Genomic DNA, 17,930 nt, shown 5'->3' with positions numbered 1-17,930 from the left:
CTAAAAAACAGAACAATAAAGGTACATTCAACATTCTCTGTTACGAAACTTGAGTGATCTTCCTGTGTATTTTTTTCACAACTTCCCTCAGGTAGCTACTGCCTGACTGTATTTGATCAAAGTATGATAAATTTCATTTGTCAGTGTCAGATACAATACAGGAAGTATCACTGAAAGATTTTTACTTTTTTGAGCTAATTTTTAATGGAAATGCACAGGCTTCCACTGGATGGAACTTGATACAAGGCATGAGCAATAGAAAAGACTATGTTTTAAAGCACTTGGTGTTGCACTGGGTGTTTTCTGGCAAACAGAAAATTCTCTATTCATGCAAGGTTCAAAGGTTTTTAAGACTACTTGAACAATGCCTATATCCAACTTATATGAACTCAGATCTTTGCATACACCCTTAATTAGAAACCCAGCTAATTTCTAGAATAGGAATAGCCTGTTATGCTGTTATTCTGGATTTATTTCAAGTATTAGAATTTGTATGAATTCAAGAGAATACCTTAGAGGACAGCCCAAAGTTCTTAAAAATAATTCAGAATTTTAAAAGAGTAATATTTAGATTTATAATCTCAGGTCCATCCCTTATTCCTTTTCCCTCTTGTGCAATCTCCTCTGCTGGTTCATTGGGCGTTTAATTGACAAAATTCCAGTAACTGTTCAGAAACTAATTTTCTGATCTACCAGAAGTTCCATTTCATTTGTATTTGATGTAGTATTTCAGAATGCTTTACTCTGGTACACTTTTATGGAGACAAGAAATAACAAGACCTGTATCTTATGGTGTAGATGATTTGGGCCATATTCTTTTGGAAACTTACTGTTATCTCCAACTAATTGAAGAAACTACTGTTTCTTCAAATAATTTGAGACTCTCATAATGGAAAAGACTCTCATTTTTAAACAGGAAAGAAGAAGGCAACCACAGACTTAATCATGAGCTTATTCTTTGTCAAAAAGCAGCAGGATTGATGCTGTAACTTTTGTAGCAGAGTTATAATTTTAAATGCAAATGTGGACTAACCAAAGACTTACTGATAGGATTTGAAGAGATGCCATTATTTCATGCATGAGAAACATTCAAAATTATTTTGACTATCTTAAAAGCTTCATAGAAAGTAAGATTAAATTCTGTAGTGTTGTATTCGTGCACAAACTGAGTTACTTCTAGTTTTTAGCAAACATGAGCTTTCTCACTTTGTCCACATCTGGGGTGGTGTGAAAAGATTCAAGGGATATCTGCTTTTCAGTTATGTTGTTGCTAGTGAAATATATTGCACAAGAGCACATTTTGAACTCTTTTTTTTTTCTCTTTAGCATTTTCCTCTCATTTTCTGTTATATCTTTTTCCTGTAGTAATGATAAGACATAGTAGTATGATTTTATCTATGGATTTATGAAATAAATTTGGTGGTTATAGGATGATGGGGACCAGTCAGCAAGTGTTGAAGAACTAGAGAAGCAGATTGAAAAACTGACAAAGGTGAGAGATCATTACTCTTTTTTCTAATACAAACATGATCACTGGGTGTCGTGAGTTAGTATATTAAACATCATTTTCAATGCTCCAACTTAATATAAATTGAAATCAGTATCTACTCTTGTTTTGTGAAAGTATGAATGATGCTCTGATTCATGACACCTGAACTGAGTTCAGTCTGGTGGCACTAAGTGGAGGTCACTCAGAAGGCAGTTAATTATAATAGTTGATCATATATTTGCACATTGGAGAATAAAAAGTAATGTATTTTTTTATCCAGATCTACTTCATATATCTCTATTTGTTGATCTCAGGAAATGATGACAAATTTTGCATGAGAAGCAATGGCTTCAGTTATACAATGGATTGTGGTTCTCATGTCCTCCTTTCCATTCTGATTTCTGCAGTTGTGCCCCAAGCCAGTACAGAGCTGTCTGGGCTTCTCATTTTGAAAGAAGCAGCAATAGAATAGGATGACAAATGTAAATGAGAAGGATGTAATCCTGTAATTGGGGTACCCATGGCTCATATTTTAATTTCTTTAATTTTTAAAATTTTTCCTATTAGAAAATTTGTCATTTAAGACTTTGTGTGTTGGTTTTTCTCATGTTCTAATTTGCAGTAAATTGGCAGTCCAGGATTCCAGCTGACTCCAGGTGTCAATTTAGCAGAGCAAGAACTGAATAAACAAACTGAAGTTCTTGTTGGCCCTCTCAAAGAGCTGTTATGTTCAAAGATAGTTTATTTTTGTGCATTGTTGTTGTCATTCTTTTATGAACAGTTAAAATATCTTACTAGTCTCCCATTAGCATCTGTCTTCAGGGCTCTTTACCATTTGCTGATGCTATGTAATTGTTAGGATTTCTGCTGTTCTCATGCAATGAAATCTTTCTTTGATCCACTGCGTTTTGAGAGACAGGGATAAAAAGACAAGGTGCGCGCCACTGCAGTGTGTTTTTAGAGGAAAACTGATAAACCTAGGCTGAGCCAGGGAGTGCTTTAATTGATTTTTTTTTTTTAAGAAAGGAAGCTTTGTGAGTAAAATCATCAAGGCAGCAGTTGTGAATAGAATATCACAACACAGACAACACCACTATCCTGAATCTCTGAGAGGGCCTCCTTGTCTGACCCTTGAACTTCTGTTCAGTCTGTCAGCCAGATGTTTTCTGTAATAATGAGATTGTTTTACCCCCACTGATTTATAATGCTCTCCCTTTTCTAAATAGCAACAAAGCCAATACAGAAAGAAGTTATTTGAAGCTTCGCACTGTTTGCGCTCAATGATGTTTGGTCAGGACCGTTACAGGCGCCGGTACTGGATCCTGCCCCAGTGTGGTGGGATTTTTGTAGAAGGCATGGAAAGTGGTGAAGGTAAGAGCCATTAAGGGATGGTGGCACTCAGAGACACACAAGGCCAAGACATGCTGCCCATCTCCAGAGGCACTGGCTTTGTGCAGCAAGGTCTTCACCCTCAGGCAGATGCCCTCAGGCTGCTGCCAGTAGAGCTCTCCGCTCAGGTGGTTCTCTGGTATTTCTTCCTGGTTATGAAAGATCAGGTAATACCTTTCAAAATGAGGATTGGTATTTTGGAAGTTTTCAGTTATACTTCTACATGTTATGCTTTTACCTACCTCCAAAGTTTTTGACTCTTTCTGAACTATTTTACCTTTCCCTATGGCAGTGACCTCTATGTATGAAAATTAGGAAGACCACAGAATGGAGAAAAAAATTTTCGTCCTCAGGTTTTCTGCAGATGCACAGACTATTCTGTGCATGAAGATATGATAGATGTTTGCAAAAATATGATCATTACTTTCATGCAGTGAAGTACCTTGTTTTCTGTACTTTACCAATTGATGTTTCTTTAACTGGCAATTGCTGAAATAATTTTGCTAAAACAAAAATGTAGTTTTGGGTTATGATAGCTGTATATTAACTGTGGTTGAATTTTTCACACATTTTAAATTGGAGATACGCAGAAATTATGTATTAATCTTTTTTACTGGTATTAGAATTTTTAAACATAAGCCTTTGTTTTGGCCACAGAAAATAGTTTTTAATTTTCACGTAGATGAACCAAAAATCACACTTCTATTACATTGTTTCCCTCACAAAATAACAAGAAAAAAATCTGATGCACATCAGAATTGCATGATCTCATGAGAATTGCATCATTCTAGAGAGCTTTTTAACAGTAACAATATGGGATAGTAGGAAATTTGAGCCTGGTCTGGGGTCCAAAAATAAGCCATAGAACTTCCCCTAATTGTAATCTTGATCATCAAATTATCTTTCTAAAATGGGTAGCATAAGAAGTACTTTACTCTCTTTCTCCTGCTCCACATTAACTTGTGCTCTGTGTGAGGAATGCTTTTGCTCAAGTAGCTGCACACAGAATGTGCTGCTTGCATTTCTTTGATTTGCTGCATTTCATTATATTTTAACCAGATGAACCCCCAAACGCTTTGGAAATGGTAAACAAAAAGATAATTTACATACACTTACCTGTCTTTAAATACTAAAAAACCGGACACAAACAAACCCACACAGAAGTTTTACCCAACAGCTGTAGGGCAAACCTTTGTTTTTTAATGTTGTCTTAATGAAAGTTTAATCTCCCTGAAAAGGAAAACAGATGTGTTCTTAAATTCTCACCTACCTCTTCTTCCCCTCAGCTCTTAGTTTGCCCTCTTGTACTGTAAATTCTACAGTTTATCTGTTTCTAATTGCCTAACCCTAACCCTTGGAAATAGGAGACACAAAGTCTTGAATGATCTGTCCATTTAAATTGTACTTCTCTGTCCCTTTTTTGTAGCCATTTTCATGCTTATGTTGATACTTAAACTGTTTATATCTTGACACAGACCATAACTGTGAACACATTCTGAAGTTTTAATAGGAGGAGATGTAGTTTTCTTTGTAGAAATTACAGCTTTTTGGGAGCAGGTAAATACTTGTAGATGTGCCTGCAGTGAACTATAAGCCATGTGTTTGTTTGTGACTGAAGTATCTGATTAACATAAAATAAGTAGTTGGATTTTCTACCTCCTTCCCCTTGTGCTTACAGTTCTCTTTATATACTTTTAAAGACTTTTTGTCTGAGTTGGCAGTCAGTATAAGGGCAGAAGAGAAATGGTTAAGAAAGACGAGTAGTGCAAACATGAGAAAAAGTTTTTCCTTCATTAAAAGTAGATCTTCAGATCTTTTTCATCTCCTAAGTTTGAAGAAAGTTTTTTATTTTAAATCAGCTTCTGCTTGCTGTACTTTCAATTTCTTAGGTACTAGCTGTCTGCTTAGTTTATGGAGAGTTACAATCATTCTGGGTGGCTCTTGAAAGGATATTAAACTTCGCAGACAAAGTTGTTAGTGATCTGTATTGAAAGAAGTAAAACATTTAATGTTATTTCAGTATTTGGGAAATATTTGATTTTGTAACAGGTATTTTGGTTCTGTAGTTGGCTGTGTGTTTAATGAAACAATCAGTTGCAAAAATAAACTTAGGGCTGTAGACATTGCACTCCCTTGATATCACCAGAGGGGCTTCTGGATGAGGCATGCAAAAAGAAAGTCGGGCAAAAATTTGTTCATTTCAAAGACACACACTGGCAAGCTGCTTCAGATGTGTGAATCCAGTAGCGTGTTGGCCATGTTGAGGTGGTTTTTTCTAGAGTGTTCAATAGTGTTTAAATCTGTAGGCCTAGAAGCTTGTTTCCTCTGCGAAGTGTGCTGCAAAGTGAAAACGATTTCATTAACAATAGCAGAGACATGGGAATCTAGGATGTGTTGAGCCAAAAAGGAAGTCATTTTTAATTCAAACTATGATTATAAAATCTTTGTAAAATAGTTGATCTGTTACAGGTAATCTGTGCTTCTTGTACCTTTTTAGGTCTAGAAGAAATTGCAAAAGAAAAAGAAAAGTTAAAAAAGGAAGAAAGTATTCATATCAAAGAAGAAGAATTTGAAACAGAAGAAAAATTACATTGCTTAGCTACAACACACTGTGAGCAAAAGGAAAATCTGAAAGAAAAGGACAGCACTAACCTGTTTTTACAAAAGCCTGGGTCATTTTCAAAATTAAGCAAACTGTTAGAGGTAGCAAAAATGCCACCTGAGTCTGACACTATGTCCCCAAAACCTAATGGCAGTGCAGCAAATGGCTGCACATTATCTTACCCAAGTAACTCAAAAAACTCTCTCTGCAGTCTGCAATCCCCTGCGTCACAAAGCTCCATCGAGAAATCTGATTCTAATAATCTTTTCAGTCCTAATGCCAGTGGGACAGGAAAGTTCCACAGTTCTCCACTAATTGCAAATGATCAGTTGTTAAAGACTCTTAGTGAGAAGAGCAGGCAGTGGTTCAGCCTGTTGCCACGGGTGCCCTGTGATGACACCTCAGTGACCCGCGTGGACACAGCAGCTACTGCACTTGCACTCACTCCTCAGTCACCACCATCAAAGTCACCCTCACCTGTTCCATCTCCTCTTCTGGGCTCAACCTCTGCACAGAGTCCTATGGGATTAAGTCCTTTTGCACTGTCACCACTGCAGGTAAATAAATTAATTTTTGAATGGCTTGAATTTGCAGAGCTTATTTGGGCAGGATGTCTGTTTATACAAATTACTTCACAGAACTGCAATCATTATATCTGCATTTCTTTTTTTTTCCCCTAAGTGTTAGTAACTAAATACAGAAGTTTTATAATACTAGATTATGATGTTTCAAGTAAGCCAATGTATGATATTTTGTGCATGTATTTCAGGAAATAGTTTGGCTTTTAGGATGTTGGCTACTGGTGTTAAATGAAAAGCAAGTAAATACAAACTAATCTGTGGAAGTGCAACACACCAAACCCTACCTTTAGAACCTATTGTTTTTTACCATTAACCAGGCCCTAATAAGAAGTGTTACATGTCAGTATTACATTCGTTTTTTGAAACTAATTGATGTATTGAGTAAAGGCCATATTTGTGTTCTGATGTTTGACAAATAGCATCCTAATCATGATTCAGGTTTCTTGGTTATAGTAATGGTAGTTGTGCTCTGTAGCAGATGAAGACAGGACTACCTATAATGGGACTTCAGTTTTGTGGATGGCCTACAGGAGTTCTTACTTCAAATGTTCCATTTCCATCTCCTTTACCTGCTCTTGGATCAGGGCTGGGGTTATCAGAAGTGAATGGTAACTCGTTCTTGGCATCTAGTGTTCCTGCGAGTAAAAGTGAATCACCAGCACTACAAGCTGAAAGAATATCTTCTACCCCTTCTACAGCAGCTGAAGTAGCCAAACCTGTAGATTATCCTAGCCCAAAGCCTATACCAGAAGGTAAGTGTAACGCAACACTAAGATAATTTCTGCAGTGCCTCCCATCATGTTACAATTTTTTAAATAATTTGCCTATTTATTTTCTAATCTGATAATGTGTGATCACATAAAAAAAAGCACCTGCGAAGTGTTTATATGTTTGTCTTGATTTAGAAATGCAGTATGGGTGGTGGAGGATTACTGATCCAGAGGACCTAAAATCTTTGCTTAAAGTGTTGCATCTCAGGGGAATAAGAGAAAAGGCCTTACAAAAGCAAATACAGAAACACATGGATTATATCACTCTGGCCTGCATCAAAAACAAGGATGGTATGTAGTTGATATTTATGTTACACATGACAACTGGCATGGAGCTCTTTGGGATATGTTTAGCAGGACAGTTAAAGTAATGGTTGGAGAAAAAAGGTAAAAGTCTCCTTATCTGTAGTTGCCTTTTCACCAGGCTTGTTCTGGAAAGTTAGAGAAATGCCATTTAATATATATAGTTCTAGTGGTATAAGTAACCTTCATGAGCTCTGGTAACCTTCTGAAGCTCTTTCCATCTCTTTGACACTTGGACTTCCCTTCCCCTTCTTGTCTTTAAATTGCAAGTTTCAAAGCATACAGAATTGGTTGTCCATATTGGGTATTTTAAGAATAGTATATTTCTACAGCAGTTCTTCAGCATTTGACTGGAGTGACGGGTAAATCAGCTTGAATTTACCAGTGCAGTTGTAATGCTAATGAAAATAATAAAAATGTGATTCTCAAATACAGTTGCAATTATTGATATCAATGAAAATGAAGATAACCAGGTAACTCGGGATGTTGTGGAAAACTGGTCAGTAGAAGAACAAGCTATGGAGATGGATCTTGCTATTCTTCAGCAGGTGGAAGATCTAGAGAGGAGAGTTGCATCAGCTAGTTTACAAGTTAAGGTAAAACCAACTTTCAGTAAAATGTCTGTTTAAGTGGTAAGAATTTAAAGCAGACAGCAGTCTTTGTGTAGTCATAAGTGCCTTGTTATTCCATCCTAATTGCCTACAAATGAAACAAATACATTGCGCAGTATCTTGGAGGTTCATGTTTGAAACATTTTATTGCAGTTCAGTCTTCAGCTGAAGATGCTCAGAATGGCAATTCCCAGAGAGTGTTCTCCTACAGTGCAGTTCTGTGTACATTTTGTTAACCTTCTCTGAATGCAGAGACTGTATTTCACATAAAGTGCCTAACTCTCAGGGGGTTTGCCACAGTTCTGCCTTGTTTGTGTGAATGTTGCTATTAATGCTTTCAGAAATGCCTACAAGTACATTAGAATAATTTGCTCGAGTATTGTAGAGCCATGGAGAACATGTAATGGTTATGAGTGTGATAGAGTTAAGAATTCTCTGGATTTTGGAATTTTTCCAAGGTGGGTGTAAGGTTGTCAAATTGCATATGTTTGGTTATAGTACGGATGCAGCGTTTGGGATCTAGTTTTTGGCATGAGATGGGTGTTACTTTCCTGTGTCTTGTTGCTGCCTCCTGAGCCTACAGAACAGGTAGACCTGTTCTGATCATTCAGCCAATAGAACAGGGTACTCGACAAGAGGGTAAGAATGCAGACTGTTGCAGAAAGGTCCCTTCAGAAAGTTTGGTAATGCTTCTGTTTCTTGATTAATTATTTTAGTTCTCTGGATATTTTGGAAAATGTCTCTACAGATGGATTACAAGTAACCAAGATCTACTGGAAACAGCACTTCAATTACTTAGTTTGATTCCATAAAACAGCTCCTGTGTTTACACACTGAGTTAACAGCAACCAATAAATGCCCAAACCTTTCTATTGACATAGGGTTGGCTGTGTCCTGAACCTGCATCAGAGAGAGACGACTTGGTATATCGTGAACATAAGTCAATTACTAGATTGCACAAGAAGCACGATGGAGATTGTGCTGGAGGCGGAGAAGGCAGTGCCAGCTCTCTAGAGCGGAGGAGTGACAACCCTCTAGATATAGCTGTAACCAGGCTTGCTGACTTGGAGCGGAACATAGAGCGAAGGTATCTGAAGAGCCCCTTAAGTACCACCATTCAGATCAAACTGGATAATGTGGGCACAGTTACTGTCCCTGCTCCTGCACCATCTATTAGTGGTGATGGTGACGGGTAGGTTATTGAGATTAACTTGAAAAATTATTGTGCTTCTTTGCTAATTGGAGCCTATTTTCTTATTGCCTGTTATCTATGTACTTTCTTGTATGTCTGTGATCCATATGGATCGTGTTATTCTGCATGGTGCTTTGTAAAGATTTTTTTTGTTACGTTTGTTAATAATCTTGCAAAGTTATCTTACATTTAACTGGTTGTGACTAAGCTTTGAGGCACGTAGCCACAGTCTGTGCACTACATGAAATTTAGTTGCTTAAACCTTATACTTATTGGCTGTGTACGTTTTGTCATTGCTTGGCTTTCAGTGTGATAATGATTGTCCCACATTTAAACATGGGCAAACACGAGTGTGACCTACTTAATTTGCCTGTATTTTAATGCAGAACTGAAGAGGATATTGCTCCAGGGCTAAGGGTGTGGAGAAGGGCACTGTCAGAAGCCCGCAGTGCTGCCCAGGTAGCTCTGTGCATTCAGCAGCTACAGAAATCAATAGCATGGGAAAAATCCATTATGAAAGTTGTAAGTATCAAAACTGTTTTTTGCTCTATCCAATTTTCTAACTTCAGGCAATTTCAGTTGAATAATGCATTTCTTATTACTTCATGTAAAACCTCACACAGTTAAACTGTACATTGTACACAGATGAAGAAGCCTAATGGAAAAGATTGTTCCTTGCTTACATTATGTAAATGATTACATTACTTAAGATGGCAATTTTTCTTTAATGATGACATGGAGGTAAGTCATCTTGCGCCATCTGATGAAACATCCTCTTTCTAATGGAGTGTTCCTAACCTCACCCCTGACACTATTTTTACGGAAGCTCAACGTCATATATCCTTCATTAAGGATTCCATTTTTCAGAAAGATGAGATGCTCCAAACATGCAGCTTCTTTGCATACAGAGTTCTCAAATCTGAACATACAAATTAGGCAAGTGTGTGAGGAGACAAACTGAAATATTTGGTTCCTGGTACACTCAGCAGGTCAATCTGTCAACTACATATACAAAAAAAGCATGCCAAGGAGGTGTGTCAAAATTTGCATGGACCTCTGTACCTCAAATTCCTGAAAACAAAACTTATTACTACAGCAATAGTGACTATGATGTGATCAAGTATGACAGGTGGTCTGTAGTGGGAGGCAAAAGTGATTCTTCCATTTGTAGTCCTTTTCCTAATTTTAAAATTTCTGTCAGTCCTATATAGATTCTAATTACATCTGGGCAATTAAAGGATTATTTAAATAAAAGCTTTAATATCAGGCTGCACTTTTGAGTTTATATAGCAGTTAGTTTTAATCAGTATTTTTAGGCCAAAATGCTTATGAATTTGGTAGGAGCACCTGAAAAGGCATTAGAACATTTCAAGATGAAGTAATTTATTATTCAGGAAAAATATATCTCTCTCAATTTGGTTTAAATATTTCCTACATTTAATTACAATACAGTTGGTTAGAGCAGGGTGCTCGTAATGCCAGGGTCATGGATTCAGTCCCTGGATGGGCCGTTCACTTAAGAGGTGGACTCAATGACCCTCATGGGTCCCTTCCAACTCAGGATATTCTGTGATACCAGTAAACATATGTATTTGTTGAAAATATTTAGAGATTTTTTTAAGTTCCTGAAAAAGATGTCTAGAATTAAGAGATTGATTAGCAAAATCACACAACAGATATATAAGAAAATAGACAGTCCTTTAGATATTTTTAAGTTTGTGTGAATTTTAGGAAGCGTTGGAACGATATGTTTTGCTTTACTGAATTTGTTCATGGTGGCCCTTGGATAATTATGTGGAAATACTCTTGTAAAATATAAATGTTCTTTATTAAATAGCAACATCTGTATACAATATGGGCATAAATGAAGAGAAGATTTCTTAGCTCGTATGTTTGGGCCAAGAGGTTTTGATAGGTATACTTTTACTTCTCACAGACATTAATGAATTACAAAAAGCGCTCGTCTTTCTCTGTGCTCTAGGGACACCTGTCTTACAATAAATGAACTGCTTTTCCAACGTGTAGCCAAGCAGCCAGATGTAGCCTAGTATATACATACTTGGTATATTCTTCTATGGATATAATCGTGTGATTCTGATTGAAGTAAAATCAAAGTATTTTTGAGAGTGAATTTGTGTGTGTGAAGAAGGGTAATTTAGGTGCCATTTATGTGTTTCAAATATAAAAACTTGAATTAAACCCATTTTTCATGAATTGCAGTACTGTCAAATTTGTCGAAAGGGAGATAATGAGGAACTGCTGCTCCTTTGTGATGGTTGTGATAAAGGCTGTCACACCTACTGCCACAGACCCAAGATCAGCACTATCCCAGATGGGGACTGGTTCTGTCCTGCCTGCATAGCAAAGGTAACTCTCCTGTCAGGATGAAGGGACTGCTTTATTCTATGTGATAGAGTTACAGGTCTACCACTGCTTTTTTTCAATGAAAATAGTGGTCTGTATGTTTTATGGGGGACTCAGATTAAATTATGAGATGAGTAGTTCTTTTTAATTTGTATTTTAGTGGCAGTGAAGGCTACAGGTTTTATTTGTTCTGACCTGTGGACTCTTTAATGTAAGTAGGTACAGAATTTTCAAGCTAATTCAAAACCATAATTTTTAATTTGTTTTAAAATGTATACATTATTTGTCTTTCAAATTTCATCATGAAGTGTTGACAGGTTCTCAGGGTCTGTTTTAAAAGAAAAAGCAGAGAAAAAACTTAGTGATTTTTTTTTTTAATGTTTATATCAGTCATTTAGTAATGGACTAATATTTCTCTAAAACTATGGTAACTTGGTTGTTAGAAGGTACTGTTTTACTAATTTGAATGTCAGGTGCTTTTGTATTGTCACAAGTACCAGGAGTTTCTGCAGCCTTATTTGTCTTCAGAGAAGACCAAAAAAGGAATAATCTCTAATACTAAATATTTAATTTGTTTTGCTGCTCCTGTTTCTGATCTTCATTGCTATCTGTCAATGGTAACAGAGGTTTCTGTAATTTCTATTACTTATTTCAGTTCTTTCTATTGTAGGCAAGTGGTCAAACTCTAAAGATAAAAAAGCTTCAAATTAAAGGTAAAAAAAGCAATGAACAAAAGAGAAGCAGGAAATTAGCAGGAGAAACAGAAGATGAAGACTCCGCAACTACAAGCGTTGCCTTAAAAAGAGGAAAAACAGACCCTAAGAAAAGAAAGATGGATGAAAATGTTTGTGTAAGCCAGTCAAAGCAAGAAAATTGCACTGCTGTTAAGAAATCTAAGAGAGATGGAGACTCCAAGGACCTGGCTATATGCAGGTAAAGTGTCAGATGCTAAATTTAGGGGTAAGTCGTGTTTAAACAAGTGGTACTTAATCCTTTTTCTTCTGTTTTGGGGAACAGGAATGCTACACTTTGACAAGTGTATATACATACACATATCATGTGTGTGTGTACACATTGTGTGTCTGTTGGGGGAACGTTTCTCTCAGGACTGGGAGCACTGGCCCCCAGCCCCAGCAGCTGTGGCACTGACACCTTTCTGAAGGCTACCAAAGGCCATCTCCATGGTGTCCCAAGGGGCATACACAAACCATCTGCTGTGGTAGTACTGCTGCTCAGTCAAATGAGACTTAGTTTAGCCTTATCACAGTCTTGGAAAGTCAGTATTAGCAGCTGGTTTGCAAATGGTTTACATTGAGGGTCGAAGTTGCAGGATCATGTTTTCTTTTGGGATGTTGATCATTGGAATTTCATCTCACACAGGTTGCCTGGAGAGAACTTAAGGCTATTTTAGTTACTCAGGTGTCTGTCTCCATCTACATTGTTCTCAGCTTTGCATGGGGCATGTAATAATTATATCAAGATGGACTAGAATCACTGCCAGTCCTTTACTGAAAAACTTCTCATGCCTTCTTTCTGGCAACTCTGACCCCTTCCCTCAAGGCAGCTTCACACAGTACCGACTCCTTTTCTTACAGGCAGCTCCACACAATTCTGACTCCTTCTTTCCTCTCTGCAAGATCCCTTCTTCCTTCTACATAACTGGCCGACCCCAAGCTGTCCCTTTCCCAGCTGCCTTACCCTGTCTGTCCCTCACACACCATCTCCTTACCTTGTCTGTCCCTTGCACGACCGCATATCCTTTCTGCCTCACAGCACAGCCAGCACGCTCTATCCCAAACTGCAGCAGACTCTTGGTCTTAAGCTCCAACTGTAATTTGTAGCCAGCTAGCCCACTCTTTTATAACAGCCAAACTCATTGGGCAGGTAAGGCTATTTCCACTCCTCAGTAGTCAGTACAGCTGTAAATCATCGGGAGAGATTGCCTTCTGTACTATCCTTAGAACCTATCTTCACACAGGGCTGCAGAATAAATTGCTTTTCTTTTGTAAAGCGAATATTTTAGCAGTTCATAGGGAATTCATGTAATAGTGAAAGCACTGTGAATGTATGAAGAGTTTAAAAACACTGATTTGAAACCTTATTTTATTCAGCATGATTCTCTCAGAATTGGAAACTCATGAAGATGCCTGGCCTTTTTTACTTCCTGTAAACTTGAAACTTGTTCCTGGTTATAAGAAAGTTATTAAAAAACCTATGGACTTTTCTACTATTAGAGACAAGCTAAGCAGTGGACAGTAAGTAAACCTGTTGTAAATTTTACGTTACATTTAAAAAATATTTAAACACTGAAATACAATACATTTTTAAAATTAGCTGAACTATATTCTTCTGCTCTGACACATCTGTGATTACTTTTACAGTCAAAATAAAAGTTCAAAATTGTAAGCTTTTATCTTTGCCATATCCAAGTGAAATAGCATGTTGGATGGGAGAATGTGTGGAACTGGCAATAAAACTGCCAGGTCAAGTGCACCAAAACAATCAAAAGGAAGGTGCTTTTTTCCTCATCTTTTTTTCTTGGAGACATCTTAGTGTTACGGCATGTCAGAGAGAGGTTTAGGCTACTAGAGTCCCTGTAAATGATGTGGCTGTGGAGTGAATTGCCAGCTCTGTTGTGGGTAACACTGCTGTTATGGTGGCTAATAATTTTATAGTCCCACAGTTAGACTGCACTGATTCTTAAGAGAAGACCACACTACATGCCTCTGTGTCACTTCCCTGTTAGTATCCCTGTGCTCTAATGAATCTATGAAGAGGGACCCTCTACAGTGTCTGCCAGCTCCACACACAGCAACTTTCCTAGGATGGATAGCAAAGGAACTTTTTAATGTCTTCAGGCTTTTTCTCCCATGAATATGAGATCTAAACCCTCCCCATGTGCTCATATCAGCAGACTTGTAACTTTTAAAAAATTTTTTATTAATTCCTATGAATATTGGAACATTCTTTGGGCCATTCAGGGGTATGTTTAGAATAAAAAGTAAAAACAGTTTTACAGGATTATTGGGCAGCCTTTTTTTGTACCCATTTGTTCCTCATTTAGATAAATTCAGCTGTCCAACATTCTGAAAGGACCCAAAGCCCAAGAATAGATGCATAAATGGAAAATAGCCATAGCATTTTAACTAGAAAGCTGTTGAAAAGAAGGAGAAGCTAGTTTTCTAAAAGTTTGTTTTCCAGTACAGGCATGAAATTCTACCTTAAAAAACTTCAGAGGAAAATAACAAAACAGTTACAAGAGAGTGTTTCCTTTCACTGATGTTAATTTTCCTGTTAGAAATTCTAACCTAAATTCTTACTTAAGTAATTTCTCATGTAGTTGAAATATTTTTCCCTTTTGATTCTCTATGTTCCAAAAATCATTCACTTTTTTCTTCTTTCAGGTACCCTAATCTTGAAGCATTTTCGCTGGATGTCAGGCTTGTTTTTGACAACTGTGAAACTTTCAATGAAGATGATTCTGACATAGGCAGGGCTGGCCACAATATGAGGAAGTATTTTGAAAAAAAATGGACAGAAATTTTCAAAGTGAGCTGAAGCTACTAGAACTCTTTTTTTTTTCTTTTCTTTTTTTTTTTTTTTTCCATTAAATGAGGACTGATAAGACCAGCAATGTGAACTGTATTTACATGGAAGTAAAAGGCACATATGTAACTAATGTTTTCCTTTAAAATATCACAGAGTTGTGATACTAGTTTTAAAGGCTTCACTCCTACAGCAACCATGGCCCCTTGGTTATTGGCTTGTGTGTTTTAACAAACTAGGTAGAACAGGGAAGCACACCCAAAGAATTTCAAAGAAAGGGGTGTTATAGTGCAATAGCAATTTATCAAAACGCACTGAATATTCAACCACCAGAGCTCTACTTGGGGAAATGGTTCTCTTTTCCCTTTCAATAAATATCTATTTTTCTTTTTTTTTTTACTTTGTAGTTTATTTTTTAGTGAATGTATTTAATTTTATGAATTATTTATGATTATACGGCATTCAGAATCTTCGTTTTCTGTGAAAAGGAAGAACTAGAAAATTGCTTTAAATGTTGAAAATACAACAAGGAATGTTTTAAAATATAAAACAAAGCCAAGTAAAACTGTTTACACTGATGTGCTGTAAAGGCACTAAAAATTAAACTTTACTGTAGAGTTACAAGTACATTTATATATATGTTGCTGCATCACTTGTGTAGTTAAATTGTATTTCAAGACAGTGAAGAAAAATTGAGACATGTACATACTGTTCATTATTGTTTATATTAAGTCTTGTTTTAAATATGTATGATGTGTACATATTGTTTGCAGACATTATTGTTTATGCCTTAGGAGGATGGTAGCATTTTATTTTAGTCTTAAGGTAATTATAGCTCTATGGCTTGTACAGTAATTATCCTCTACCAACACTGTGGAGTCTCCTTAATCTTGGTAGTGCCTGCCTTTAAAACAGGGTGTAGGGGATATTAGTTTTCCATTTTTCTATTTTGTTATATAATTTCAAGCCCCCACGGCCTCAAATTCAAGTATAATCATTTGTATCCATGTGGAAGAAAATTGTGACAATTTCCTACGCACACAGTATTTTTTCATAGAAACATTTCCCTCCATTTGCCTTGCCACCTAATAACGAAAGAAGACATTTGTAACCACTGTGTTTTATCTACTGTGTGTAGTGGTGGCCTGTAGGGGCAGATAGATTGGAATTTTTTTTGTACTAATGTAAGAGTACTTGAAGTTTTATTTAAAAGAAATATTGTGGAAAGGTAGCATTCTCTTTCTTTTCCTTTTTTAGGAGTGTTATTTTTCACTAGTATGTGTGGCACGGATACAATAAAAGACTTTTGCAAACCATATTTTCTTGGCAATTTTAATACTTCAGGTCCTGTATATACAGGTTTTTTGGTTTGGGGTATTTTTTAGATAATATCTTGGGAGTCTTGCATTTAACATTCAGTTTTCCAGGGCTTTTAGTAGTAGTTCATAAGGAAGAATTGCCAAGTCAAGTCAGAGAGCAGTTCCCTGCCTGTAAATAACGGAGGTGTGCCAGGGTGATCACTGTCCTTACAGACATGGAAATGCACATGTTTGGTCATGTTTCTGAAAACCACTGGGCATGTGAGGTTTTGCCCCTTTCTTTGGCTGTAGAAGGACATTAATCATAATCCTTTCTCACACTGAAGAAAATACAGGAATTACAAACGCACTGTGGAACCAGAATACATGTAGTTCTCTCACAAAATAATGTTGGGAGGGGTGTTGGTTTTTGCTTTTAAACTAGGTCTGCCATGTTTGAGTCTTAGTGCCTGCTTTTTAACTGTTTCCATTGCTCCCCTCAGAATATCTTGTTCAGTAATGTTTTCCTTTATTCCAAAGTCCTGTTAGAATAATCTGTTATTATTGAATAAAAAGATCACATTTGGATGTCAAGACAGTCTGGCGTGCTAACATGAGCTCCCACACTGACTGCTCCATGGCTTTCCTTTTCGTGACCTTTCTGAAGACTTCAGTAAAGAGATTTGCTGACATGTACTACCAATACGAAGAATAATCACTCTTGAATTTATGATGGTAAGTTTGTTATAAATATGCTAGGTAATCGAGAAATCTAGTGCTTCAGTGATTTTTTTTTCCAGATTCTGTACTGGTTAATGCTTTGTCTGCAATACTAGAACTGTTAGTTTTCTGAAATGTCAGGTTACCAGCTACACTACATACACTATCTATAACACAAGTTGCAATTTTTTCAGCTTGTATCCCAATTCAGCTGAACAGCTGCGAAGGTGGCAACAGCTACTATAGTCATGAGGATAAGACAATCATCACCTCTCTCTAGCTTGACGTGGCCAGTGTATTGCTTGCCTTGCTAACAGCCAGTGTTTTCATTCGTGCAGTAAAATTAAAATTTACAGGAAATACTATATTTGAATGGCAAGCTTGAGTAATGCATATGCCCTCATACCTCCATAGAGAAGATCAGGGATTTAACCACTAGAAAAATGTTTTTAATGTTTCCTCTTTATTAATTTTCTCTTCTGTTGATACTTGTGTGTTTTCGTAAGAGGAAAACTCTTCCAGTGTGCTCTCATCCTTTCTGAACAGTGTGGCAGTCTTAATTTAGAGAATTTATTCTGAAACTTTCAAACTTACTATTTTATGAGTGTGGGTGCTCTCTTGTCTCTTGTCATCTCTTTGAAAAAACGGGTTGATAAAAAAGCAGCTAAAAATCAAAGTATGTATTTTTAAAAGGAGGTCTAAAGCCTTCTTTTTAATAGTGGCTGTCACCTAAGATTCAGAACAAGGAAAGGCCAGGCTTCAGCCGTGGATCAGAGTGTGCAATCAAGTAATGTGCTATAAAACAGCGTGAGATGGTACATACTAAACACGGAATCATTTAGGGAACGCTCCCTGGGCACAGTGACTCCGAAAAAATGACTTTGTCTTGTTTAGAACGTGTAGGTGCCGGCGAAACCATTTATTATGCATGAGTTGCTGAGCATGTATGTGGAAGGGGGAGGCGATGATTGCAAATTACCTGACGGCTGCTGGGCCTGAGGGAGCGCTCTTTGTTGGAACTCCCCTGCGCTGTGCTTCGCTCCGCGCCTGTGGCGGGCGGAGGCC

The 17,930-nt window shown here is 37.1% G+C and overlaps 1 protein-coding gene across 13 annotated transcripts in view; it reads left to right on the top strand.

Annotated features, from left to right (window-relative positions):
• The window catches only part of BAZ2B (bromodomain adjacent to zinc finger domain 2B), a 108,871-nt gene extending 92,706 nt beyond the window's left edge, over nt 1-16,165 (top strand). For 8 of the 13 annotated variants that reach the window (XM_033064111.1, XM_033064115.1, XM_033064112.1 and 5 more), the window contains 12 exons: nt 1,430-1,492; nt 2,716-2,860; nt 5,376-6,037; nt 6,537-6,813; nt 6,967-7,122; nt 7,570-7,730; nt 8,627-8,937; nt 9,324-9,459; nt 11,158-11,304; nt 11,972-12,234; nt 13,413-13,556; nt 14,706-16,165. In XM_033064111.1, the coding sequence (XP_032920002.1) occupies nt 1,430-1,492; nt 2,716-2,860; nt 5,376-6,037; nt 6,537-6,813; nt 6,967-7,122; nt 7,570-7,730; nt 8,627-8,937; nt 9,324-9,459; nt 11,158-11,304; nt 11,972-12,234; nt 13,413-13,556; nt 14,706-14,859 (2,619 nt within the window). In that variant the 3' untranslated portion in view covers nt 14,860-16,165. The remainder of the gene's footprint in view (nt 1-1,429; nt 1,493-2,715; nt 2,861-5,375; nt 6,038-6,536; nt 6,814-6,966; nt 7,123-7,569; nt 7,731-8,626; nt 8,938-9,323; nt 9,460-11,157; nt 11,305-11,971; nt 12,235-13,412; nt 13,557-14,705) is intronic. The other 5 variants (XM_033064117.1, XM_033064116.1, XM_033064110.1 and 2 more) reach the window with 3 other exon arrangements.
• Nucleotides 16,166-17,930: the final 1,765 nt, after the last annotated feature.

The sequence above is a fragment of the Catharus ustulatus genome, chromosome 7 (assembly GCF_009819885.2).
Source record: "Catharus ustulatus isolate bCatUst1 chromosome 7, bCatUst1.pri.v2, whole genome shotgun sequence".
NCBI lineage: Eukaryota > Metazoa > Chordata > Aves > Passeriformes > Turdidae > Catharus > Catharus ustulatus.
The sequence above is the reverse complement of the archived record's forward strand: the minus strand, read 5'-3'. Positions and strand labels throughout refer to the sequence as shown.